General features: G+C 37.6%; 1 protein-coding gene across 1 annotated transcript in view; it reads left to right on the top strand.

Moving 5' to 3' along the window:
- Window positions 1-27,285, top strand: part of LOC131061662 (uncharacterized) — a 265,563-nt gene that overhangs the window by 176,336 nt on the left and 61,942 nt on the right. The window contains exon 10 of the mRNA XM_057995474.2: window positions 8,756-8,811. Coding sequence (XP_057851457.2) covers window positions 8,756-8,811 — 56 coding nt within the window. The remainder of the gene's footprint in view (window positions 1-8,755; window positions 8,812-27,285) is intronic.

The following is a 27,285-nucleotide window of genomic DNA, read 5'->3' on the forward strand; positions in this document are numbered from 1 at the left end:
TGCATCTTCCGCGGCTTGAGTATTAGGACACACTTCAACTGAGTTCCCTAGTATGGTAGGCACAGGAATTCCATTTCCATGCTTGTGTCTGGATGTCTTCGCATAAGCTGCCAACTGTCTAGTCACCTCAAGTAGTACTATCCTGTCTGTAGGATATCTTGGCAACATGTAGGGAGGTGAAGGACACCCATGAACTCTGATGTATGTGAATTTTGGAAACTGAATGAACCATGCACCATGCTTCTTCACGAGCTCTTGTGCATCCAGAGACAGTCGATTGTGAATCCCACCTTGCAATATCTTGGTAATATTCATCGTGAAGGTGTCATTGATTAGCTTGTAGTCACTTCTGGGTGGATGATGTAGTTGAACATAAGAATCGCAAACTCTTATTTCTCCGGGTCCTCTTCCAACAACTCCTCTGTGAGGTAGTCCTGCATACTCAAAACCTCTGATCAAGGCATATACAACATATGAACTCATGTGGAATGACTTGGTAGGCCTTCGTCTTCTCAATTGCACGTCCAGGCTCTTGCTAATGATTCTAGCCCAATTGAGCATTCCCTTTCCTTGGACAATCAGTTGTATGAAGAAGAACATCCATTTATCAAAAGAAGAAAGCTTGAGAAGCACTCGTGACCCGATTGAGCAAGGTTATCAAATCCTTGAACTCTTCTTGGAAGTCGATTCTGTGCGGTGTATTGGGAATCTTGTTCAGGCAAGGTCTGCTCTTGAGTAGCCAATTCTTGTTGATGAAGTTCAGGCAGGAATCAAGATCATCTTCATAGATCGACCTAGCTCCTTCTAGACTTTTGTAGACCATGTCTCTATGTTCCGGGAGATGAAAAATCTCACTTATAGCTTCCTCCGAAAGATAGGCTAAGATAGTTCCATCCTCGGCCACGATCATCCTTGAGTGTGAATCATAGTGCCGGGCACACTCAATCATCAACTCATGACACTTGACTGCGGGAGGGAAACCTGCAGCTTTGATGATGCCACTCTCAATTATTTTCTTTGCAACAGGTGACGGCTTGCCAATGTAGGGTGCTTCCCGAAACTTCTTCACATTGAAGTTTTTTAGGTTGGTGTCTCCAATATTGCTCCACTTGGACACGATCTTGGTCTCCAATTCGTCATTCCTCTGATCCTCCTTGATGAGAGCCTGTCGAGTAATGGATCCTCCAGCCTTGGGGGTCGTCATTTGATACCTACACAAAAGCTTAAAGTTAGGATTTGAGCATAATATCTTCATTATAGGAGATTTGAGACCTTTCAAGGAAATAACTAACTTATTAATTTGAAAATAATGATAAATCTAAGAATTATGGACTTTCAAATTAAATTAAAATCAGATTGCACAAGACTTAGATTTTTCAAAGGATTATTATGGAAAATCAAACTAAATCTTGAATAAAAACTTCAAAAATATGATTCTTCATACCTCTTTCTTGAATTTTAGCTATCAACCTTGAAAAATGAAAGAAGGAAGATGATGAATTTGCTGGGCAAGGATGTTTGATCTGAATTTCTGGTCTTCCTTTGGATGCATTATGCTTCAATCAGCCTTCAAAAGAATTTCGCCTTCTACTAGCCTTCAAATACTTGGCAAATTCTGGAAATTAACCTCCAACTAGCAAGAAATTCGCCTCCAACTTAGCTAGAATTCGCTCCTCTAGATCTGCTCTTCAAGTTCGCATGAGAACAATGAATGAATGATTTAAATTCATCAAAATACCCCTCCCTTATATAGGGCGCTCAACTTAATTCTCTTTGAGGCCGACTTGACAAATATGAAATAAAATGAAATAAAACCCCTTTTAAAGGATGGCCAACTTGGCAAATAAATGGAAAATAATAAGTATTGAGCGCTCAATCATAATTTTTTATTTTTTAAATTAATTTCAAAGCTTCAAGGGTGGATTTTTCATTTATTTCAAGGCTTAGAAATTAATTAATTAAATTATGAATGCCTTAATTCATGTGAACTGGTTTCAGCCTCCCAAATGTCTTGTAATAGGCTAATTTAGTGAAAAATTATGGGCTAGCTTAGGAATGTCAAAGCTTGATTAAGGCTTGATGAATTTTTATTTTCCTTAGGCATTAAAAATATCTAAAGTGATGTAGGTCTAAATCCTTTCAAGGCTTGTTTGAACCCCTTTTCTAGGCTTGTTCACTTCATGAATCAAGATCTTCACAACCTAGATTTGCAATCTCCCATGTCCTTGTCTTCACAATTTTGCAACTTGCCCTTGACTCAATCTAACAAAGATGAAAAATAGGTGTTTTTGAGGATTTTGCCCTGGACCCTTTGGAAGGGTCAGGAGCGATTTTCCTGACTAGGCCATGAATACCATATTTTCTTTACTTCAAAATCCTCTGGGAGATGAGCTTACGCTTGTTTTGGCCTAACAAAGTCTTGGATTTCAATTTTTAGCTCTTCACATGAGTAAATTGGGTGAAAATAGGTATTTCGCTCTGGACCCTTTGGAAGGGTCAGGAGCGATTTTCATCATTTGGCTCAATTCCTTCAAACTTGATAATTGTTGACCATTCAAGGACATGCCTAGAGACACCTCTAATCTTGACCCACACTAGACTTGGCATAAATTTGAGGGAAAAGACAGGTTTTGAGAAAATTCGCTCTGGACCCTTTGGAAGGGTCAAGAGCGATTTTCTCTTTTTAGGTCAAAATTCATCTTTGCTTGATCATTAACTTTCTCCAAGGCAATCTCCAAGGTCTATTCATCTCAACCACTGAGTTGGCTCAACAGGATTTTGAAGGAAACATTGCTTTTTAGGAATTTTCGCTTTGGACCCTTTGGAAGGGTCAGGAGCGAAATTCATCTCTCAGGCCAATTTTCCAATCTCCTTCACTTCAATTCATCAAAATTCGCTCAGTTTGAACCCACTTCCCAACCTACTAGCATTGGTTTGATTTTCACAAGGCGGAAAAGGTCAATTTTGCTCAGCAACCTAGCCAGGGACAGGACTTATCTAGAATTTCGCCCTGGACCCTTTGGAAGGGTCGGGAGCGAAATTCTCTCTTGAGCTCAAAATTCACATTTTTTGAAGATCCGAATCTTTCCAAGGCATTCCAAATGGCTTCTTTCATTGCAATTCAGGCCTAGTTTTACTCAAACCTTGAAGGAAAAGATGACTTTAGTGTTTTTCGCCCTAGACCCTTTGGAAGGGTCAGGAGCTATTTTCTTTGCTTGTAGCTCATTTTTCATTATTCCAACTTCAATCCACCTCACAAGGCTAGGAAATAGTTTTCTTCTTTCACCCAATCCAAGTTTGATTTGGTTTTGCAAGGCAAAATAGGAGATTTTAGGATTTTCGCCTTGGACCCTTTGGAAGGGTCAGGAGCGAATTTCCTCTTTTGGCCTAAAAATCATCACTTTTGAAACAAACATCAACTCAAAGGTAGTCTCAAGGGCATTTCTTTCCTTAGTCTAGTCTTGTCTTAGCATAAATTTGAAAGGAACAAGTAGGTTTTAGGATTTTCGCTGTGGACCCTTTGGAAGGGTCAGGAGCGAAAATTTAGTTCTAGGGCTATTTTGCCATCCTTCCAACTTCAAATCACCTCTAAGGCATAGAACATCTTGTCTTTCTCCTTTCCAGGTTATAAAAACCAAAATGTTGTCTTGAATTGCAAGGAAAAAGGGGAATTTTAGAAATTTTGCTCTGGACCCTTTGGAAGGGTCAGGAGCGAAATTTTCATTAGGCTTTCAAATTTGCATTCTTGGCAACCAAAATCTACTCTAAGGCAATCCAAATGCCTTCTCACACCCTTGTCCAAGCTTGGCCTTGCTCAAAATTTGGAAAAAAAATGTTTTCAAGGATTTTCGCTCTGGACCCTTTGGAAGGGTCAGGAGCGAAAATCACTTCTAGGCTCAATTCCTTCATCTTTCATGGTCTCTAGCAACTTAAAGTCACTCTTAAGGGCAACTTCCTCTTGATTTGCCTTATCCCACACTTGACCTAGCAAAAACTTGATAGCAAAAAGAAGTTTTGAGAAAATTCGCTTTGGACCCTTTGGAAGGGTTAGGAGCGAAATTTTCAATTTTGACCCAAAATCATCATTTTCTAAACTTGAAACTTCTTTGCAAGGTAGGATTTCGTCCTTCATTACCCTAGGAATAAGGTTTCATGTCCAAGAAAGGTCAAAAGGTAGGTACATAAGGAATTTCGCCCTGGACCCTTTGGAAGGGTTAGGAGCGAAATTTCCTTTCCTGGCTAGAATCCTTCATTTTCACAACTTCTAAACATCCCCAAAGGCTAGATCATGTTCATACTTCATCTCATCATGCCTTGGATATCAAGTTTTGGCCAAATAAGGCAAGAAATGTCTCTTAGAGAAATTTTCGCTCTAGACCCTTTGGAAGGGTCAGGAGCGAAAATCACTTCTTGGGCTAAAACCTTCATTTCTCCTTTTCAAAACGACCTCAAGAGGCAAAAGCAAGTCATTTTTCTTCCATCCATGCCATAACAAATCAAAAACTTGACTTCCTTTATTGCAAAAGTAAGAGCTTTTAGGAATTTCGCTCTGGACCCTTTGGAAGGGTCAGGAGCAAAATTTCCTTTTTGGTCCAAAATCTTTGATTTTCAACGCTTTCAAACCTTTCCAAGGCAATAAGAATGTCCAAGCTTCCTTCCAAGATACCCTGCAAATCAAAAATTAGCCAAACCTAGGATGAAATGAGCTTTAGCAAGATTTTCGCTCTGGACTGTCATAATCCCTCTTTGGACATTGGATTATTGTGATTAAATAAATACGATAATTAAAACATTTATTAATTAACATTTAATAATATTGGAAAATCGTCTCATTTATGAGACTTCACGATTTTCCTCTAAAGTGAGAGGGTTGTCATAACCCCACATCCTGGTGATGTAATTAATAATAGATTTTGTGATTCTTCATCATAATAATAAATTATCATTTATTATGTAATTAATAATTGATGTTAATAATATTAATCATTCATTAATATAAAAATAATATTAATATTATAAGAATACTGTCATGTCCCCTCCTAGATAGTTATATATAATTATTATTAATTAATATAATAATTACCAACAAATTATTTATTATTTATTAATTTGTTATTTACTATTATTTATTACTTACATAAAACATAATTTATTAATAATCTTAAATTAATAATATTATTTATTAACAATCAGCCTACAGTATATTATAGACTCGGATATTTCTGAGTATAGAATACATACATATCTTGATGAAGGTATATTCTACAGCTTAAGTAGTTATTAAGAATCAAAGTGTATGAGGGAAAATCACGAAGGTCTTAATAAAAAGATGATTTCCCTAGTTGGCATTAAGAGATGTTATCAGATTAAGGAAGTATGCCAAAGAGATTAATTTTAAAGGACAGCAATGATATTGTAAATCCTATGCATATACTAAAAGCAATGACTTGATTACAAGGTAACATAACTACCATTAACGTATAGCGATTGCATCAGTATAACATACAACATTGAGTATATTGGAGAATGACAAGACAACAATAGTATACCGTAATTAATATTCTAAGCAATTGATTAAGATAGCAACCTCATACAATGTTTCTGTTGGTAAAAAAATATTATCAGATTACAGATTGAAAGCATCTAAAGGTGCCTTGGCGTGGATGATTAAGTCATTAATAAGAACGATTTAGTTAGATTCTAAAGAATGATTCATTAGGGGATAGTGCGAGTAAGTGACACAAGCACCAAACAGTGATTCATTAAAAGATGGCAACGATTCATTATTTTTAATGCCACGACTCATTAAGCAAAACAATAATACAACAGCGATTATAGAAAGGCACGAACATTAACAAAATAACGATTCATTCGTGAAGAGCTGTGATCTGATTAGAAGTTAAGGAGTGTGATTAGTTCTAAAAGACAATAATAAATATTATTTGCAAACTTCAATCAAGACAAGGATGTGTCCACTCTCAAGGAAGGGTTGCATCCATTCAATCCCACAAGATATTTAATGAGGAACGAACTCATTCCAACGAAGGGGGGGAAAGGGAGTTTTTCTTTGTTTATTCGTATCCTGTTTGATCTTCTCTCTTGAGAATTATTGCCACCCGCATAACAGGTTGCATACTTTAAAAGTTTACATCAGAAATTGCACCGATCAGAATAGATCAGAACTGTATAAAGCTACAGGTGGTAGCATCCTTAACCGTGATGGTATGCATGGGAATGTATTGTACTATATGAAGTATGATAATAATTCTATGCAGAATTTAATATTAATAGAAATATTAACATAGAGTGCAATATGTATTTAATAAGGATACCAAGTATCATGACAGTGGCAGACCAGATCTGACATGCATCAGATTTGTCTGCCATTACCATTTTAAGTTGGTAGTAGTATTAGTAAATTATATAGAAGGATATCAGCTAATACATAAATAATTGGTAATATTACTTTATTTATTTATGTATATATTCAAATCAGAGTAAGGAATAATATAAGGATTGTAAATATAGATATTGATAATAATAAATATTAATATAATAATTATAATTAATATAATACCTTTAAAAATGAGTAATAATTCATATAATTAGTAATTAATAAATACGTAAAGGATTTATAAATTGGATCAGAATAAGATTAATTATTTAGTATGGTAAGACTAAAGAAAGGATGGAACATCCCAGATTTGATTCATGTTAAGATAGTTTTGTCTCTTAACCGATTCAGTTAAGTTATAAATATATTGGAAATCGATTAATTACGGTTAAAACTGTCTTGAAACTAGTAGGGGACATTACAATGGACCCTTTGGAAGGGTCAGGAGCGAAAATCTTATTCCAGGCTAGATTGCTCATTTTTTAAACTTCAAACCATCTCACAGGGCGAAATTAGATCATTCTTCACATTAGGAACAAGGCTTGTAACCCATTCAAGGCAAGAAACAAGATTTATGATGAATTTTGCTCAGGACCCTTTGGAAGGGTCAGGAGCAAAATCCTCCTTTAGGTCGAAATCTTGTCCTTCAAAAATCCACCAACTCCATCTCAAGGCAAGATCAAATCAATTCACCCTCAAACATGCCCTAGAAAGCAACATTTAGCCAAAACTGAGAAGAAAAGGTGGTCTAGAAGGATTTTCGCTCTGGACCCTTTGGAAGGGTCAGGAGCGAAAATCAAGATTTTAGCTTGATTCTTGACCTTTTGAACTCTAATCCTTCTTGATGGGCGAACACAAACCTCTTTTCACGCATCCCCATCAAGATCCTGTCTTTAGCCAAGTAAAAATGAGAGCTTTCAAAAATTTCGCTCTAGACCCTTTGGAAGGGTTAGGAGCGAAATTTATATTCCTGGCTAGTTCTTTACCTTGCTTCATTTCATTTCCTTCCTGCAAAAATCTTTCAATCATCATCAGGTGCATTCGCTCATCAGTTTCTGAAATAACCACTCCGATCTCCCTCCGATCACTGACTTTGCTCAAACGACTCAGACCTGGAAGCAAACAGGACTCTAACAAGAAAACCATCAAAATGGACCTACCCTGACCTTAGACCTATTCACCCTGCTCTTCAATCTCACCATCCAGATTCTCCTGAAAGGAAATACTTCATTAAGGCAAATTTAAGGTTCTAGGCAGACGACTAACGACCTCCCCAAAACTAGGCTAGACTCAGCTTGAAAGAAACCCTAAACTAACCAGCCCAGGCAACCACTCACTCACTCAAAACCCAGCAAGCAGAGAGAAAAACTAACTAAGGGAAAGCAAAACCCTAAGAAAAAGAGGGGGTCTCCATTCTGATGGGGCGATGTGTGAAATGGTCACAACAGGATGCTAACAGATGGGATTGTCCTATGAGTTGTTTGTGCAGGGTATGATGATACATTTTTGCATTGTGAAAATGGCATTTCTTGCCAACTATGACTTAACTTGTATTCAGTGGTACAATGACTGTAGCATGCCAACTTTTCCTATGGCTGTAGTGAGTCAGTGACTTGTTATTATTATAAACATAAGGTGGTTGGTCTATTTCCTTTTCTAAACCTACCATTCTCATTGTATATAGTGCATTTTCCCTCCAATAATATTTTTCTCATTGCTTCACCCAAATTTATTAGCACAAATCTGATAATAATTTCATCATAATTTATCTTCTAAATAAGTTATTGACATTATAAGACTCTGAGTATATTGATAACCTTCATTCCACATGTCTATGCATGTTCTCATATTTTTAGGGAGTTGAACCTATCATTTCAATTCTAATTCCCTAACAAATTTACCACAGAATTGGTAGATGATGTCATGTGAAGCACTTAATATGTTCTCCTTATTAGCTTGTTTCTCTTTTTAATATTAGGCATTTGTGACAGATTTCATCATAGTGGGTTCTTTCTTGAGATTATATGGGCCTTATGATCAATCTACAAAATTTCATTTAAGAAGGTGGGTGTCACTCTTATAGTTTTCATAAATATTTATTCTGTGCTTTTGAATCTGCAACATACATGCCTGCCTTAGATTAAATTGCCCTTGTATGAATTGACTCTTGTAAGCCCTTAATAAGGAACTAAGATATGAAATTTTTTGGTTAAGGTTTTGATGATAGGACAAAAATAATTCCTGATAACTTACCACTAATTTGGGTCTGCAAGTGATATGTTATTTATATTCACAGATATGTAGCTATGAGTAGATAATTATGGAAAGTTGTTTGATTTAATTCCTGGTTCATGTATGCAGGGTTGATGATCTAGGGTTTAACCTTCCTGCAATGCCAATGAATGCATCTTCACAAGGTGCTCCGAGTCTCTTTGGCAATATAAAGACTTCATTGTTATAAACTTACTACTTTTATTCTTTGTAGATATAATGATTTCCCTCTCAGTCTTGACTATTGATTGTTTTAGGGTTTTAGCTATGTAACAGTCTCTTTTCTTCTAACAATTCCTTTTTTATTGGTTTATTATTATTTACATTAAATATAGAAACAAATAAAAATAATTCTAGTGCATTCAAGCCATCCTAAGATTAAAAAACGAAGACAATGTGACAAGATATTGAAGGAAGAAAAAGATCCATAAAAAAGATACGAAGAACTACTAGCAGTTACCAACACCAGCAAACATGGAAGCATTAGCTCCTGAAAACATTATTTCAATTACTTAAAAATCAAACTTCTATTATAGTTTTCTCGATAAGGAGAACTTTTGACCATACGATACGGACAATTCTAAATTTTTTATAAGCATAAACTCAAAGTTCTTTATAGACTAGGAAAGATAACTGTTGTGTTGTATGTGACACCCCGTCTCCAACAGAAAGCCTCTCTCTTTGCCCGCTTCGCTGGCATTTTGCAACAGCTCTGCCCTGTAGGGATTGCTAGAATGAGAGGGAGGTTAGATCAAAATGCATCGTACAGTTGCATAAGTCTGATAGGGAGCATAGGAAGATTGGAGTGTTGTGATGAGTGAGTTGGGAATCAAGGTAAGTGCTTTCAATAGGTCTGGAATCTAGGAACTTGTGTCTTAGGAAGTATCCATATTGCACTTAAGGTTTCTTTGGAATGTGAGAAACAAGTGAAGGAGCATAGAGAAAGAAGTAAGAAAGCCTAGAAACAAGTGGAATGCAGAGATGAGGATTCAAAGGGTGCAAATCTAAGAGTCTAAATCTGACCCAAACCAGGCCTGTAACAAAGAACTGGAGAACTTAGAAATGCATAAGGGCATGAGGAAGGAATCAAGGATTCAAGTTCAAGTCTAGGTCGAACCCCAACCTCTTGTGGAATGAACAAAGGACCCAATGCCATGCCTACTCAAATCTAAAGGTCTATTGGCAACATTGGAATTAAATGAGAGATAAGAATGAAGTTGAAAGAAGAACTCAAAGACCAAGCCACACCTCAAACAAGAGCTTGGAAAGTAGAAATGCATAAGGATTGAGAAAAAATGAAGTCAAATAGCCCAATTCTTGGACAAACTTGAACTTGGGAGGGAGTTTTGGAACCAAGAAATAATGCAATAACAATCCCCAAACTCGGACTTGGGAGAAGAAATCAGATTAATCCTGAAAGTTTTCCAAAAGCTGAATTTCACCATGTAAAAGATTGATTCTACTCCCAAACTCGGTGTTGGTAAGTCTTTTTGAAATTCCTAAAATTGTTCCTAGGTCTAAGTTTCACATTTTCTTCCCAACCCCATGTTTCATTGAGAAAGACAGCAAAATCTGACCCAAACTTGGACCTGGGAATGATTTCCAGATTTTGTCCTAAATTAATTCCGAGGTCCAAGTTTCCAGAAATCCTTCTTACCTCCGAGTTTGAAAGGAAATTCCATTTAGCTGTCTTATGTCTGAGTTTGCAGAGGAGTTTCCTATTCCTTTTCCTAAATCCAAATTTCAGATCATCTCCTACAGACCGAGTTTCAGAACAGAAATCTTAGTTGTCCTCCTGAGTCTGAATTTGTCTCTAATAGCAGAAAATTTCAAACCATCTCCAAGGTCTGAGTTTAGCATGTTAATCCTAAAACAGTTCCTAGGTCCGAGTTTAGGAAGGAAAATCCAAGAATGTCACCAAGGGCCGAGCTCATAGAGCAACAAAGCAGATTCCAAGTTTGATTCCAAAGGCCGAGTTTGATCAGAAGTTCTTAATCAGTTTTAAGGGTCTGAATTTCATCATTGAACCTTCTAAATGATGTTCTCAAAGTCAGATTTCTTAATCTCAGTGCTAGAACCAAATTTCCAAGCTGTCTGAGGTCTGAGGATTCCAAGATAGAATGCCAAGTTTTAAAACCCAAGTTTCAGTCCTTGGTCCGAGTTTCTCCAAAGTGGAATATCTCAACAGTAAGTGATAAGGCAGGTTCGACCATTCCAAATCCAAGTCAGGGTTTGGGTTTCCAAATAACAGTTCCAAACTCCAAATGCCAAGTGTCTAAAAACTTTCCAAAGTCAAAAGTTTCCTTAGAGTCTTTGAGGGCTCTAGTTTGCCTTTTATAATTCATATATGCAGGTCAAGATTCTTAAAAAGATTATATCAACCAAACCTCCCTCAATGAGTGAGATAGCCAAGTGATGGATTCTCACGAGATGTGCTCAAATGGAACATGTGTGGATGAATATGATTGTTGATCAAATGAAGGTTGTCTTAAGATAACACTAACCTTAGGACTCCTTAGATTCCTAATGGTAACAAAGCTATTTGTCCTTGCAGATTAATTCAACTGGAAAGGAGCTAGAGAGATGAAAAATCTAGAGCAAAAGTTGAAGATGTGATCACAATGACGAGCCATTTGCAGAAAAGATACAAGAGGAATGGATTATCGGGAGAGGCTAATGACTTGAAGACTTCCAAATAACGTTTCTAGAAGTACTACATGATTACCAAGATGAAACAGGGAAACACAAGATTTAAATTCTGAAGATGATGTCTTTCTAAGAAGGTTGAGAGTAAAATGCTCACAGAAATGGCTCTGATACTGTAAAATTTGCCAATGAAGAACGCGCTACAGAGCCAAGAACAATGTATGAAGATGAAAGATTGCTATCACATTTCAGATACGCTATCACATTTCAGATCACTATCACAATGCAAAAAGCCAAATGCTGTCATTTCCAGGATTCTGGAAAACAGTGTCTGCTTACTAGAGAAGTCCTACAGGAAACATACAGAAACAAAAATGACAGCTGGTTATGATGTGGAATATGATTTATTATAAAATAGGATTAATTTATTGTAGAAATAATAAGTTTTGGCTAAAATTTAATATAATACAATAAAAGCCAAAGTTAGTTATTTATCCAGTTGGCAATTTTGTGTCCTTTTGTGACAAAAAGTTGTTATTTTGTCTTTTTGTGTCACTAGACGTGTAAACTTTTGTCCTGTAGTGGGAGCAGTTAGAAAGTGGTTGAAATCATTTAATAAAAGTTGTTAGGGTTTCTAGAAGGCAAAGTTGATTTAAATTGTAAAATCTATAACAGGAGGCCTTCTCTCCGTTTGTAAAGTAGTTAGTAGTAGAGTAGGGGTTGCTGAATAGGAATTGTTGTACAAACAGTTGAAGTAAATGAATAAAGCATTGAAGTATGGTGTTTTACCAGTTGTCTTCTCCTATTTGCATGGTTTCTTTCACCAATATTAGTTAAAGTTATGTGATTTTAATGAAGTGTGATGATATATGATGGATTTCTGGTTCATACCATTGGGAATTTGTTGATTGTAAGTTTCTGTGTATGGCTAGTCTGAACTTGATTATGAACTTAGTTCAATTGTGCATATTTGTTTTGATAGCACTAGAATTGGGTATCTAAATGAATGTTAATGATCTGGAAATCTTTAATTTTCTTTTAAGATTGCACTATTTCTCCAAAACTGAGTTGCTATTTCTCCAACGCTATGAGTTGCCTCTGGTTAAACATAAATTAGTTTGTGAGGAATTTGTCTATCTACAATATCAGCTATTATTGCCATTGTACCTAAGTTTTAGTTTAGTTTCTCTGAACCCTATCTTTTGACTTTTATTTTAATCAGTTTGAGAAGAAAACATCACTCAGATTGTTATATCAGATGCTAACCAGCTTGTCAGATGCATAAGTCCCTTTGTGATTACTAGCAAATCACATCATTCACTGAGTTCATCCAAGTACAGTCGATCCTGACATTTGGAACCTTGAGGTTATCTCATTTGATCAGTTCGAATAGCACATGAGATTCCCTTATTCAAGATAGAATAGGATAAACATGGTATAGTTTATTTTGCGTTGACAGAAGTGCAAACTTCCTCATCAACAAAATTTGTGCTAGAAGGAGGGTAGTTCAAGTTTGAATCAAGCTTGAATTAGTATGAGCTTCGAAATGCTAAATCAGAGATATGATAGACTCTCATGTTTAAAAATCCAAAAAATCAAAAAATCAAAAAACTAAAAAAATCCAATAAAATCTGAAAATTTGAAAAAACAAAATATTTTGGGTCAAAATGTGTGGGCAACCGTTTCCTGAATCCTATTGTAGAGATAGTCGTTTGCTTGATATCTCTCAACTTTAGAGGAATTTGATTGCACAGCTGTATCCAAGGAATTTGTTTGAGTTTGCATCTCGAGGAAAATGCAGAATCCACAACACTACAAGTCATGAGGAGATGAATTGTTTGACCTTTCTGTCAAGGGTGGAGTTAGCCTCACAAGGAAAAATCTTATTTTGGGATATACAAAATCCAGTGGTATTTGCAGAATTTGATGACTATAGTATTCCAGAGGTTAGAATTGAAGCCTTCACCAAATTCCAAAGGTGGATTGAGAGTCAGTCAGGAGTTGAAGATTGACTATTGTTGTCCTAATTTTGAACTTGCACAAATTGGGACGACCCCACAAATTTTTTCTTGAAGTTTGAGATTTTAAGTCTCTAGACACGTTTTCCAAGGCATTTTTCGATCACCTAGGAATCCATTAATAAATCCAAGTCCTTCACCTCCATTTTTGTATATTTTCATTGTCTTAAAGTTTGGTTTTTCTTCAATTTCGGGTTTCAGAGCAGTCACTGCAAGTAGGATATTTTAATACAAAATTACAAGATTTTAAGACTCTAAGGCAGGATTTTCAAGGTGGAAAGTCTACCTTTCTTGATGATAAATCAATCACGAGCTTATCTTCCATCTCCGTGAAAATTTTTGTTACTTTTGGCCTTCATTTTGGCCATTTTCTATGCAATTTCGGGTTTCAGAGCAACCATTGCAAGTAGGAACTTTTAGACGTGATTGCGAGTAGGAACTTTTTGTTCACATTACAAGTTATCTTTACTTGCAAAGTCAGGTTTTTAGTGTCTTATAGCAAGTGGGGGTCTTTTTGTTGTGATTACAAGTTAGACTTTAACTTGTAATCGGGTCTTCAAGGCCCGATTGCAAGTGGATTCTTTGTTTTTAAAAATGACTTTATGTTACTGTTGACGTGTCTAAAGTCGTGTTGCCACAACTCTCTATCGGCCAACACATAATGGAATTTACTAGTTGAGTATCCTATCCTCTCTTGTATAAGGAATCCCTAATGCTGTTTTTAATTGATCAAAGGGGACAACCTCAAGGTTCCAAATGTCAGGTCATGACTACGGGATAGCTCAACGGTTGATGTGTTTTGCTGGTAACACAAAGGGGCCTTACGTTTTGCAACAAACTGGTTTGCATCCTACGATGCTGCAATTCTCAAGCTACGAAATAAAAGCAAAAGAGAAGGGTTTAGGGATCCTAAGGAAAGCGATGATAACAGTTGATGCAACGGATAGACAGATTTCGATAAACCAGTCCTTGTTTCGCCAGAGACACCCTCACAACTCGACAAGAACGGTGCAAGCTTCGAAGGATGAAGGATTTTCAGACTGGAGACACTCATTTAGGCACCCAATTCTGACGCAACCTAAGACGAACACCTGCAGTTGAACTGAGCATAGTTTGGGTTCAGACTAACCATGCACAGTGACCTACAATCAGTAGGCCCCCAATGGTATGAACCTGAAATGCATCAAATACCCCTCCACACTTCACCATTAAAATCCCTACACTCTAATTAACCAACTGAAGGGAAACCATGCAAACAAAAGAAAACAAAGACAACAAACACCATGATTCAATGTTCATATATTTGCTTCAGCTACCATTACAACAATTTCTGCAGCAGTTCTACTCTACTCATGATAATCTAACTACTAAAATCTAAGCTTCTACAAAAATTCTAACTAGAATTTAACAATCTAACTGCCTAAAAATCTAACCTCTTACAAAAGAAAGGCCTCTTCCTTTTATAGATTTTACAATTCTAAATTAGAGTCTAGGATTGATTGCATCCAAGGGGCCTGATCTGCCCTCCGGAAGCTAGCAACTTTAACCCATGCCAACTCAATTCATAGCTATCCACCAAATCACTATCCAACTACCTACCACTATTTGGCTTTAATTTAGTCAATTTCTCAGTTAGACATAACTGCCCACAACTTACCTGTGTCCCCTTTGTTTCAAAATATCTTGAGCAGGACCCACAGGTAGTTTTACAATAAACAATTTAAGTTTCAGAAATTGAACTTCTGGAATTAAATCCAGCTGTGTATCTTGAGAATGCATGCACTTGTTGCATTCTGAATGTTCTTTGTCTTCAATCTCGTTTTTCGATGGTCTAGTGAAGGCGCACTTCCCCGTGCTTCATTTTGCGTTCTATGGTGCGTTCTTCATTGGCAGCGCTTGGGGCTTTGATCGCGATCAGATCTTCACTTTGCATTTTACGTTGAAGCTCTAGCTCTTCCTTGACGTCGTTGATCTGCAAACAATAAATTCCACTTTTAATTAATCATTTTGAAAAAAATAATTTAACAATTATATTAAATTTTATCTTTTAAATGCCCCTCTTCTCCAATATGAAGTTCGGTCCTTGCTCTTGATTCGCTCTCTTAGACGAAATTCGGGCCCTCTACATGTTTTGAACGATTTTGGCTTTCCATTTTAACAACACTTTTACTTTTGAAATTCGCACACTTGGATCGAATCGTACAATTTAACCTTTTAATCACCTAAGTCTTGGAATTTCGGGTATACTGGAGGTTTTGAGAGATTTACCTTTTCAAGTTATAATCCTTCGTTTGGCAAATTCGGACTTTTGGCAAATTTAAGAGATTTCGTTTTAAGCTTAAATGTCCTCCTTTCATCACTTCGGGCGAAATAGGTGAAATTCAAGATTTATTTTAAATCACAATGTTTGTTTATTGCGAATTTCGGGCCGCAGAGGCCTTTTGCAAGATTTCGACTTTCAAGTTAAAAGGCTTTCCTTTTGAATTTCGGGCCTAAGGGGCGTTTTGAGAGATTTTAATTTAAATGTTTATGACTTTTTGTTTTAAAATGTCTCCCTTTTGTTTTTTCGAATTTTTGCTAATTGAGCCGATTTGCGCGATTTGTCTTTCTTTCAAAATGACTAAAAGTCTTGACTTTTATTCCCTTTTTTGCTTTCGGCTGTTTAGCTCTGGATTTTTGGCTTACTAAGGCAAATTGTACGACTTTAGTCTTTTATTTTCGGCCTTTTGAGCCAATTTGTGCGATTTTCAAGCTTTTGAGGTCGAAATGCAATCTAATGACTTACCTATCATTCTCCTCTCAATGCGACTTAGACGTTTTCGGCTAAATGGGGGGGCTTTTCGTGCTTTAGAGCTCTGTTGACGTGTATTTTGTACACAATCATACACAGAATAAAATACCCAAGGGTACCTTATCCTCTCTTGAATAAAGCCTCTGATTGCTGAAGATATCGGAAAAAAGGATCAATCAGGGTGACTCCAATGTTCTTTTATGTAGGGTCTCTACGTGTGGATAAGCTCTCTGTGGTATGATGTGATTTGCTGGAATCACAAGGGGACTTACATTTGATGCCTGAACTTCTGATTTGCTTTGAATATTGCTGGAACACAGGATTTTCACTAGCTTAGATTTGAAAAAAGGAAAAAAGACGAGGGCGAGGAGAGGATCTAATCCTAACACTAAGAATGTAAGAGCAACGAATGATCTTTGATGGAATTCTAACTAAGTCTTGTTTTGACATCCCAGGACCATCTCCACAAGGTTAGTGCGATCTTCGAAGGAAAGCTTTATGATGTTCAAATCATCACTGCAGGCATAGACACCATCACGCTGATGCATATCAATGAAGAAGCGATAATTGAAGTTAGGCTTAAGCTGAACGATTCCAGTTGACTACGCAAGGCAAGTCTGCAATCAACAAACTGCTAGTAGTATGGATATACGAATTTCACCATCAATCAAACACATTTCTTCCACTCATCTAATCATAAAATCAAACATGAGAAGTATAAAGACCATGCAAATTGTCGAATCGACCCATAAATTTCACCATTTCTTCAATGAAGTTACAAGTCTTTTACAACAACATCTTGGCAACAATCTTTGCCTTCTCTCTCTACTCTACTCTAATTGCTATTCTATCAACTATATGCTAACTCTTCCAACTATATTCTAACTATTTCCAACTCCTATTCTATTCTAACTCCTTCTAATTAGCCTTTACAAATGAAATGCCAGGGCTTATATAGTGCCCTCAATACAATTCGATGGCTTAGATCAATTCGAGATCAATGGCCAAGATTTTACAATGAAAACCCTAATTAGGGTTTGTTACAACCATTACATAACATTTAATGCTTGACCAATGATAAAATTGTATTGCTTGGACACATGTCCTCTCTAGAAAATTCGACCAATGAATAGCCGAGGTAGGTACATAGAAGTTTGTGCCACCTTCCATGAGTTAGGTACATTGAATCTGGACATGCTGAGGTGGACCACACTGACTGGATGAGCGATGACTAGGATGCCACCTCGTCTGACACTTGTAGCTTGGTAGATATTCAATTTGATGTTGTTGAGAAGCTATCTTTAATTAACTCTTCTGAAATTATCTGCTTCTTCAACGAACCCTTGTTCTAACTTCTTGTGTCCTTGATGTGTAGGACGATTGATGTACCTTGCCTTGGAATGCTGGATTGGAAGAGGTCGCCCTTGATGACGTTAGTCCAAAGAAGGCCATCCTTGTCGATGCTAGGCTGGAGGAGGTCGCCCTTGTCAATGCTAAGCTGGATCGAAGAAGGTCGTCCTTGTCCTTGCTTGATCGTCCTTGATCTGGCTTGATTTTCCTTGAGGAGAGTCTTCCGACTTGTGGATCTTTCGAGCTTGGGAGTCGCCATCTTGGTACCTACACAACATTTCAAAATTAGTAATATATCTTTGAAAAAATTAAACTTTAAAAGGAAGATTCAAGATTTTAATTAGGAAACTTCATGATAAATCTTGAGTTATCATTTCCTAATTTAGGATTTTCAAAGCAAAATTTAAATCTTCAAAAATGGTGCCAAGGTGATTACGCCATACCTCCACTTGGGAATTAATTCTAAAAAATGATGCAAAAATAGGAGAATTCGCTAGGCAAAATGTAGATCAAGACTCCCTTTAGCAAAATGCGCCCCCTTTAGCTTGGAAAAGAACTCCATCTTCCACTAGCTTTTTCAAGATCTGGAAATTCGCCTTCAAATACCTTCAAAACATCTGGAATTTATCCTCCAATCTAGCAAGAAATACGCCTCTCCAATAGCCTTCAAGATGAATTTCGCCTTCCTTAGCCTCCACACTTGGTAGAAATTCGCTCCACACAAGCTAGATTTCGCACTTCTTTCTTTGCCTTTTCCAAATCGCACTTGAAACAATGAGTGAATGATTTGAATAATGAAAACACACCTCAAATATATAGAGCGCTCACCATTTTAATTTCCCATAGGCCGACTTTGAAAATAAGCCAAAAATAAATAAAAAATAAATAAAAGAAGAGGCCGACTTGATAAAAACATTAAATAATACCCCAAGCGCTCCAATTTTATTTTATTTTTTTAAAAATAATAATAATTAATTTTAAATGCCTTTATAATTAAAAAATTCGATTTTTTAGGCTCAAAATTAATTATTAAATACCATGCGCTTTTATTAAATGCCAAAAATATTTCAAGGTTTTATCGAATCTGGCATTTAATGTAATTTGAAGGATATTTGGCGCCCAATCATGAAAAATAATGGCTATTAACAAGATCGCTCTGGTCCCTTGGTGAGGGACAGGAGCGATCTCATTCTAGACCTCACACTTCTTGTTTTTTACGTCCAAGACCTCATTTTTGACGTCCAAGATGGCATTTTTACTTAGAATTTCGAGCTCAATTTATTCGATCTTTGAAATGAGTGCACTTTAAAGCATTTTCGCCCTGGTCCCTTGGTGAGGGACAGGAGCGCCTTGGCCATTTTGAGCAAGTTTTGTGGTCCTTTGCAACTTCGTTCCTCTTAGAGACATCCCAAACATCATTTTGACTCTGTATCTTGGCTTGGACTCGACCAAATTCGGAAGGGAATGCTAGATAATGCATATTTCGCCCTGGTCCCTTGGAGAGGGACAGGAGCGAACTTTCATTTGTAAGCTCATTTGTGTTTTGCCAACCTTCAAGATTATCTTCAACGGATTGGTTGGGTCGCCTTTCCTTCATCTCAAATTTGAAATTCGCTTTTCCTTGGTCCAAAACTTGTCCTTTGAGAAAATCGCTCTGGTCCCTTGGAGAGGGATAGGAGCTATCTTTAAAATTCGCCTTGGTCCCTGACAGAGGGACAGGAGCGAACTTGACTTCTTGGGTAGATTTTCTACTTCGGGGTCCATTCAAGTTATATTCAATAGGCAAAACGTACCTTCCTTGATCTCTTCCAAATCGCGAAAATCATTTAATCCTGCAAAAATAAGGCAAACTTGGTGTTCAAGCTCCGGTCCTTCAGTGAGGGACAGGAGCGCTTTGGGCAAAATAGGTCTCACTTGTGCTTTGCAATCTTCAAATTTATCTTCAACGGATCGATTGTGTCTTCCTTCACCCACCTCAAACGTAAAACTTGTTTTTCTCTTGCCCGAATCTTGTCTTGAGGGAAAATCGCTCTGGTCCCTTGGAGAGGGACAGGAGCGCCCTAGCCAGTCACCTTGGTCCCTTGGAGAGGGACAGGGGCGAACTTGTTACTTAGGCCGATTTTCTTCATTGTGGCGTACTTAAGTTATATTCAACGGACAGAGCACACTCCCCTTGGCCTCTTCCAATCGTAAAATCACTTAAGTCTTGTGAGGATAATGCAAATTTGGGATTCAAGCTCCGGTCCTTCAGTGAGGGACAGGAGCGATTTTTTGCTCTCAGGGCCAAATCTTTTTACTTTTCACTTCAAATTTCCTTCGCTGAGGAAAATATCATCTCTTTACACGCCATGAATAAAAGTTCGAGTCCAAACAAGGTCTAAAAATGTGTATATGAATAAAATCGCTCTGGTCCCTTGGTGAGGGACAGGAGCGAATTTACCTTTCTAGACAAATACTCCATCATTTCATCGTCCTTAATCAAGTCTGGATGCTCTATCACGTTCATTTTGTCCTCCATCATGCCTTTGATGTCTCAATTTGTCCAAACAAGGTCAGGAATGACTCCACTAAGCTTTTTCGCTCTGGACCCTTGGTGAGGGACATGAGCGATTCGCCTTGGACCCTTGGAGAGGGACAGGAGCGAAATTCGCTCTGGATCCTCAGTGAAGGACAGGAGCGAAATTTGACTTTTCGAACTCTCTATCAGGACAATTTTAAGTGACATTTCCTTCTATCTTTCTTCTTTCTTATACTTTAAGTTATATTCCATATATACTTTCAGGATGTTTGAGAGTGGTTTCAGACCTCCAGGAGTTATATAGCAAAATCTAGTTTTTTGAGGTTTTTCAGTTTCCAGACTTAGTCAAATTTCAGGATCAGGACATTCCAGACTTAGCCAAATTTTAGGATCAGGGCTTTCAGACTTAGCCAAATTTTCAGGACATTCCAGACTTAGCCAAATTTCAGGATCAGGACTTTCAGACTTAGCCAAATTTTCAGGACCTGCTATCCTATTGATCTCCCTGACAGCACTCAAAATGCAAAGGCTAACTAACAAAACCCTAAAAGACCAAAAAACAAACCCTAAAAAGCAAAAAAAAAGCAAGGGTCCCCATTTGCAATGGGGCGATGTGTGAAATGGTCACAACAAGCTCTTACTCCATTTTTGGCCTAAATGTTGGTTTTGCGCGAATTTGGTATGAGTTGGACCTTCTAGGGCAATTGTGCGATCTTTATGTTTTCGTTTCTTTCATCCTCTTTGCGCGAATATGTCTTCCTTCTGTCATTTTTGGCTTATTAGTCGATTTGGCGAGTTGTCTTCTGCTTTCGGCCAAATGAAGTTAAAATGCTAACTTAGCTCCTCTTTCTGTTTTTGGCCTTTAGACCCTTAAGGCGCGAATTAGACCCCTCTTATTTTCGGCATGATGAAGTGTTTTGCACAATTTTCAAGCTTGGTGTATTTGGCCTTTGAAGAAGACGCGTGATTTGAAGACGGGTTGTAGAGTTGTTTTTAGGCTATCAAACTATTTTGCAAGTTCGCACCTTTTGTTCAACTTCGGCTTCCAAGCCGACCTTGCACAGATTGGGTTTCTAGACACTTTAAAATTCGGCCTTAGAGACCATATTGGGAGCTTTTGTTGCTTTTCGACTCTTTATCCCCTCTGTGATTTTCGTGATTTTCTAATTTTGTTATTTTTGGTTTAGAGGCCGATTTTGGAGAGCTTCGTTGAACTTGTATTTCGGCCTTAGAGGCCGATTTGAGAGTCTTTTATCATTTTCAGCTTAGGAGCCGAAATTGTCAACTTAACGTTTGGGCTTTCGGCCTAAGAGGCAATTTTGGACCTTTGCACGAACTGGATTTCTATGCTCGGGATTTTTCCATCAAATGTGCAATCTTAACTCGCCAAACTTCTGCTTCTATTGGCCAAACCTTCAAAAAAACAAAACAATGCGGGTCCCCTGTCAACGACGGGGTGGGGTGTGCAATGTGCACAACAAATGTCAACTCGGCTAGGAAATGTTCTTGAACATTTCAAGGATGACTATCCGGATCAAACCCCAGAATCTCTGGTATATACCGCACAAAACAACCCACATGACAAAAGACAGATTCAAAGTAAAAATGACGTTGCAAACTGAATCAAGTCACCAACCTCGAAAATCAGGTGTGTGCAGTGGAGTTTTTTTAGCTTAGAGAAAGTTGAAATATCATTGTTCAATCAAAACAAGTTATGTGGGACAAGTCTAACTTCAAAAGCAACCTGGATATTGCCTCACTGCCAGTGAGCGTTCATAGCCTCGACGAGGTTATCTCCTGTAAGTGTTGGAATCATCGCTGTCGTTACACCAAAAGATCGAATAATCAGTGAACAAGCGTGTGGCTAGAGTTAAGGAACCAGGGGAGGTGGGAGAAAGCCATGTCACGAATCCACAAGAGGCGCTGACCCCCCAAACAGCCAACATGTTGTCCTCATTTTTGTTTTAAAAAATGAAGGACCATTACATAAAATTTTTGTCAAAAAATGAAAATTTTACTCTATGGCATGCTTCTCGAGGCATAATTTCGCTTAATACTTGGACTGGCTTAATCCTCAGTCCATCTTCGAACTGTGTTTCGAATTTCGTCGCATTCTGGGTTCGTTTGCTATGTCTTTCCTTCAATTTTGGGTTTTTTCTCCTTGACTGCAGGTGGGAAATTTTCCTTGAATTGCAAGTTTTAATGATTTTCCTTTGTTCTGGTCTTTGAAGGGAAATTTTTGGCTAATTACAAGTGCCCTTTATTGAAAAATAAGAACTTGTAATTTGCTTTTTATTTCCCCCTTGTTGCTTTTTGGTTATTTAAGTTATAATAGGGATTTTTTGGATAAGTTACAAGTTTACTTGTAATTCTTTTGAAAAACCCCTATTTTAATGTCTTTTGCTTGTAATAGGGATTTTTAACCTCTATTACATATGTGCAAGTTATTAAAACTTGTTGTAGGGATTTTATTTCCATTTACAAGTAAAATGTAACTTGCACATCTCTCTCCAAAACCCGATTTTGCCTAGAAATGAAATAAAGTGACATTTAAAACTTGCTATCTTACCCTAAAAACCCGATTTTTTCTATAAAGTGCATATTGGAGAATTTTGAACTTGTAATTACATTTTTAAAACCCGATTTTGCCTTATTGATGAAAAAGTGCAATTTTAAACTTGCTATTTCATCCTAGAAACCCGATTTTCACAAATGCATGCAAAATCGAACTTGTTCATCTTTCTCCAAAACCCGACCAGCCAAGAAAAATGGATTTGTTGAAGATTTCAAAGCAATTTATGTGGAGATTTGGTGGAGATGCAAGGCGTTTAAGATTCTTCCCCTATTCTCATGCATTTGCCAACACATATCACATCATTCTAGGGTTTCAGATTGCTGGTTTTTTGGTGTTAAATATGCAAACACGTTTTTACCAAAACCGCGATTTTCTCTCCCAAGTTGCCACGGATCTCCAACCTCCTAAGTCGTTTTTGCTTGCTGAGGTAAGGCGTTGAAGTTTAAAGAAGATTCGACCTGTTCTTGGGCCATTTTACTTGCATTTGGTGCCAAGATTTGTTGCAAATAACGTTTTTCAAAACGTGGCAAGGGTTTTGGGAGTTCATTCATTTCTTTCTTCATTCAACGATTAATCATCTTGTTGAAAGAAGCATTTTCAGATTGGAGCAAGGTATGATTTCTTTCCTTTTCTTGTTTCATTTTCTTGTTTTCTTATTTTCTTATTTTCCCTTTTGGTTGTAAATTTGTAAATATGTTGCTTTTTCCCCAAAAATCGGTTTTCACCTTCTAGCTTGTCTTTCTTTGCTAGAAGTTCATCACACCGACAACTTATGGCAGCCATTCATAAAATTACAAAACCTGCTGCTGAAGGGAGTAACTCCATAGGTTCTTCAGGTTTCCAAGAATCAATTCGTGGAGTGGAAAGGGCTGCTCAAAAGGTACAAGCACTGGATTCCTGGGTTGATCAACTTCATGATCTATGTGCACAGGTAATGAAAGACATTTTTCCGATGATGTCTAAGTTGGAGACTGTTGAGGAGAAACTGGATCAGACTTCTAATACTTTCAAAAAGAATATGGAAAGTGTTGAAGAAAGTTTGACAATCTGGCGTACCATGCCCCAACAACAGCTGAGTGTTCTACTGGAGCATGCCATCATCTCTTCCAGGGTCATGTACTTGGAATTTGAAGAACTCCTAGAAAACAAGACCCTTGTTCTTAAATCTCTCATTGAGGAGATCGGTGATGCAAAGAGATTCCGGGGTGTAGTTTCCCGAGATAGTCTCACATTGTGAAAGGGCCTCTTGCAACATAGTAAGTCAGGATGGAGAGCTGATTCCAGAAGAAGAAGTTCTTGCTGATTTACAAATGAGGATTCATAATGAATGGAGGAGCGAACAATTCACGACCGCTTCAATTCAGACATTGATGAAACACCAAGCCTTTCTGCATGAAATCCAGTCTATCCTGGATAAAAACAATTCTGCGCTCCTCCGCTGTCACGATACTATCGTGAAGACCATGGTTGTTGCCAAGAACACCCCTGAACCGAATCCCGAGGAACTACAAACGAGCATCCAAAAATTTCAAGGTTTGTGTCTTCACAAAATTCAACTTAAGTGTTTTTCAACACTTAGTTGAATTTTCTCTCTTTTGTAATCCTTAGTTGTAATTTTGTTTTGACAAGTTACATGTAAAAGTATTTTTTGTAAAACGCAAGTTACACATTACTTGCACTTTTGTAATTACATGCAAGGCAACTACAAGTTGTGTCCAATTAGGACTGTAGTTGGAATAAGTCTTAGTTAGTTATTGAAGTCTCAGTTAGTTATTGAATGAGTCTTGGTGGTTGAGAGAATCTCTCAAGTTAGTTAGGATCCTCCCACCTTTTTCTCAAGGCTCCTCTTTTATAAATACTTGAGGGGTCTATTGTAATTTTGATCTTTTTGGAAAGCAAGCAAAAACTCTGCCAAATTTACAGCGAGAAGTCTTTGAGTTTATGTATGTGAATTGAAAGTTTTTGAAGAATAATAAAGAAGAATTATTCAAGTTTTGAGTCTTTGAGCTACATGTTTGAGTTTGAATCTTTTTATTTCTTCCATGCAAAGTGTTTCTAAAGGAGCTTAGTCTAATCTGATTTGAAGTCTTTGTGCTGCAAGTAGAGAAGATTAATTAAAATAGGAAAATCTCTAGAAGGAGCAACAAGTCTTTGAGCTTGCGTCTATTCTTGAGGAAAAATTACTGTTTGATAAGAAATAGCAGCAAGTCTTTGAGCTTGCATTAGTTCTTGTCTTTGTGTTGAAAGAATAGATTATTCTAGTCTTTGAGCTGTTATTTTTATTCGTTGTAAATTTAGTATAGCAAAGGGTAGATAGGACTTCACATAATCAAGTGTTTGAGCTTGATATCGCTGTCTCGTCCCGAAGGAAGTGACGAAAGTCTTTGCGCTTTCAGGAAACTTCATTTCCTTTCTCTTATTTCATTTAAAAGTGGTTATTGCTATTCATATTCAATTGCTATCCTTTTTCTGTGAAGAGAACAGGATATTGTCTTTCTTGAAAAAAGAAGAAAGATTGCTATCCCATCCTATTTTATTTTCAAAGTTGTAGTTAGATAGGGGGAGCCTTCCCTTAATTAGGAGAGTTTTTACTCGTGTGCTGTGGTTGAAACCACAATTTTGTATATTTCCCGAAGTGTACAAAATTTTCAACCAACAACTTGTATACTTGTAAAATATTCCGCAAGATCCGAAATTGGTCAAAGTGAAGATTCCTGGCATTTCCCATTTATTTCCCCTCTTTCTCTCACAAAATCGTGAAGTGCAAGGGTTGGAGTTCTTCCTATTTGAAGAAGGAAAAATGTTAGTTGCAGCTGATTATTATGTTGCCTTAACACTTTTAAGTCTTCATCGCAGTATACCAGGTTGTCCTTCAATGTCAGATTTACCGTCATCTCTAATTCCGAAGAAGATGAAGTATAAATATGATCAGTACCAAAATGAGGTTTCACCTTCTCAAGTCTCTTCTCCTTTGGATTGCATAAAAGATATAGAGATAGGGCATGTGGACATGTCAGAATTTGTCAAGAGGGTAGAGGATCCGCAGGATAGCAATATGTAGCGGCTGTTGGACAGCCATATCCATCACGCATCTTCTTTTCCAGTGGCTGCCCTAGAACTTGAATTCGTTCTCGCTTGCGCCCATCACTTTGACAAGGAGGCAAGAACTATTAAAAATGATGATGGTGAAGCAATAATCCGCCTTGATGCAGAAACAATTGAGAAAGTCTTCAGAATTCCACCTGCACCTGTTTATATGGAAATCTCCAAAGATAGTGCAGCTGAGTACTATGTAAAAAGGGAAAAGGACTGTAAATGTCATATTAACAGGTGGATTCATGACCCACGAGCTGCCTTCTCAAGGTGGGCTAAGTTGTACCGCCGTGACTTCAAATGGGAGATTGGGGACATCATTACTCTCCTTAGCAGGATAATGGGTTTCGAACATTCTAATGTTTTTGAGCCCTGGATGTACCAGTTCGTCATGTTCATAAGGCAGTCCCATCATATATCATGGGGAGAAGTCATCAACGATGCCTTGTGCGGACAACTTGCAGCAGTCCCTTCCACCATGACTTTCTATATGAATTCATACTTAGTGTATTTGGCAGCGTCACTCAGACATTTCCCTGGTCTTTCTACCAAGGGTGACTGCTCGCTTATACCGGTATGGGAATACTATGATCAGCTGCCTTTGAGACCCAACAGATTGCATTTCAGAAGAGTTCAATATGCATTCTTTGGTTACTTCATGTGTCAGCTTGACAAAACTCTGAAGAACAAAAGGGTATTAGATGAGGCATGGGAAAGAGTGAATGAGTATGGATGCTTGTTTCTTCAATTCCCGACCTTTACTTATATGAGAGTCGGATGCTATATTGGGCAGCCATACATGCTCCCTAGATAACCAACTGATAGGATCATTCTTATGGAGTTGGGAAGACAGATCATGGCTGTCCACGCTCATCATTCTGTCAGACTTAAGGTTGGAATGGGGATTTCTACAACAAACCCATTGAAAATTGGCCGGTATTCTCTTGTCACATCCGTCAAAGCCAAGGCTATGGAGACTGAGATGCAGGAAATTAAGCTCAAAAGGTTTAAGTCCAGAGCTGATTTTGATTACTAGGGTATGAAGGAAAAGTTCAAAAAATCCTTCGTGCACGTTCATCGTATTGAGGATATCTGGGTAGATCTTCGTACAGAAGTGGAAGTTCTGAAGATGGATTACTGCAGGCTCACTGTTGAGCAAGTTGTTGATTTGAACTTGGTGGATATTCCACAGGGGATGATTGACGGTGGGCATGTACTTGATCCTGGATATATTTCATGAAGGGTTGAGGAAGCTCCACTTCCTTTAATCCAATGGTCACACAAGGAGTGCATATCCATTCTTGAGAGATTTCAGCCTATCTTGGCTAACACCAACGCTTGGTTGAAAAGTAATGATGTTAGACTCATCAAAATCAAGGTTGGAAAAGAATATGATTCTACGAGGCCTCTTGGATGTAAGTCTGAGAATCAGGGTGAGAACAAGGAAGGCGCATCATCTTTTAGCACCAAGATCAAATTGCGAGTTAGTCGGGCAGTAGTGCTTCCTCTTGAGGAGGCGACAGTTCGTGGGAAGGTAAAGTCACAGTTTCATGTTCAGGTGATCGGTCTTGATAATCCAGAAGAAGGGCAACAATCTGATGATGCTCCTAAGTCTCCAGCTTCGGACTC

The sequence above is a fragment of the Cryptomeria japonica genome, chromosome 7 (assembly GCF_030272615.1).
Source record: "Cryptomeria japonica chromosome 7, Sugi_1.0, whole genome shotgun sequence".
Classification (NCBI taxonomy): Eukaryota; Viridiplantae; Streptophyta; class Pinopsida; order Cupressales; family Cupressaceae; genus Cryptomeria; species Cryptomeria japonica.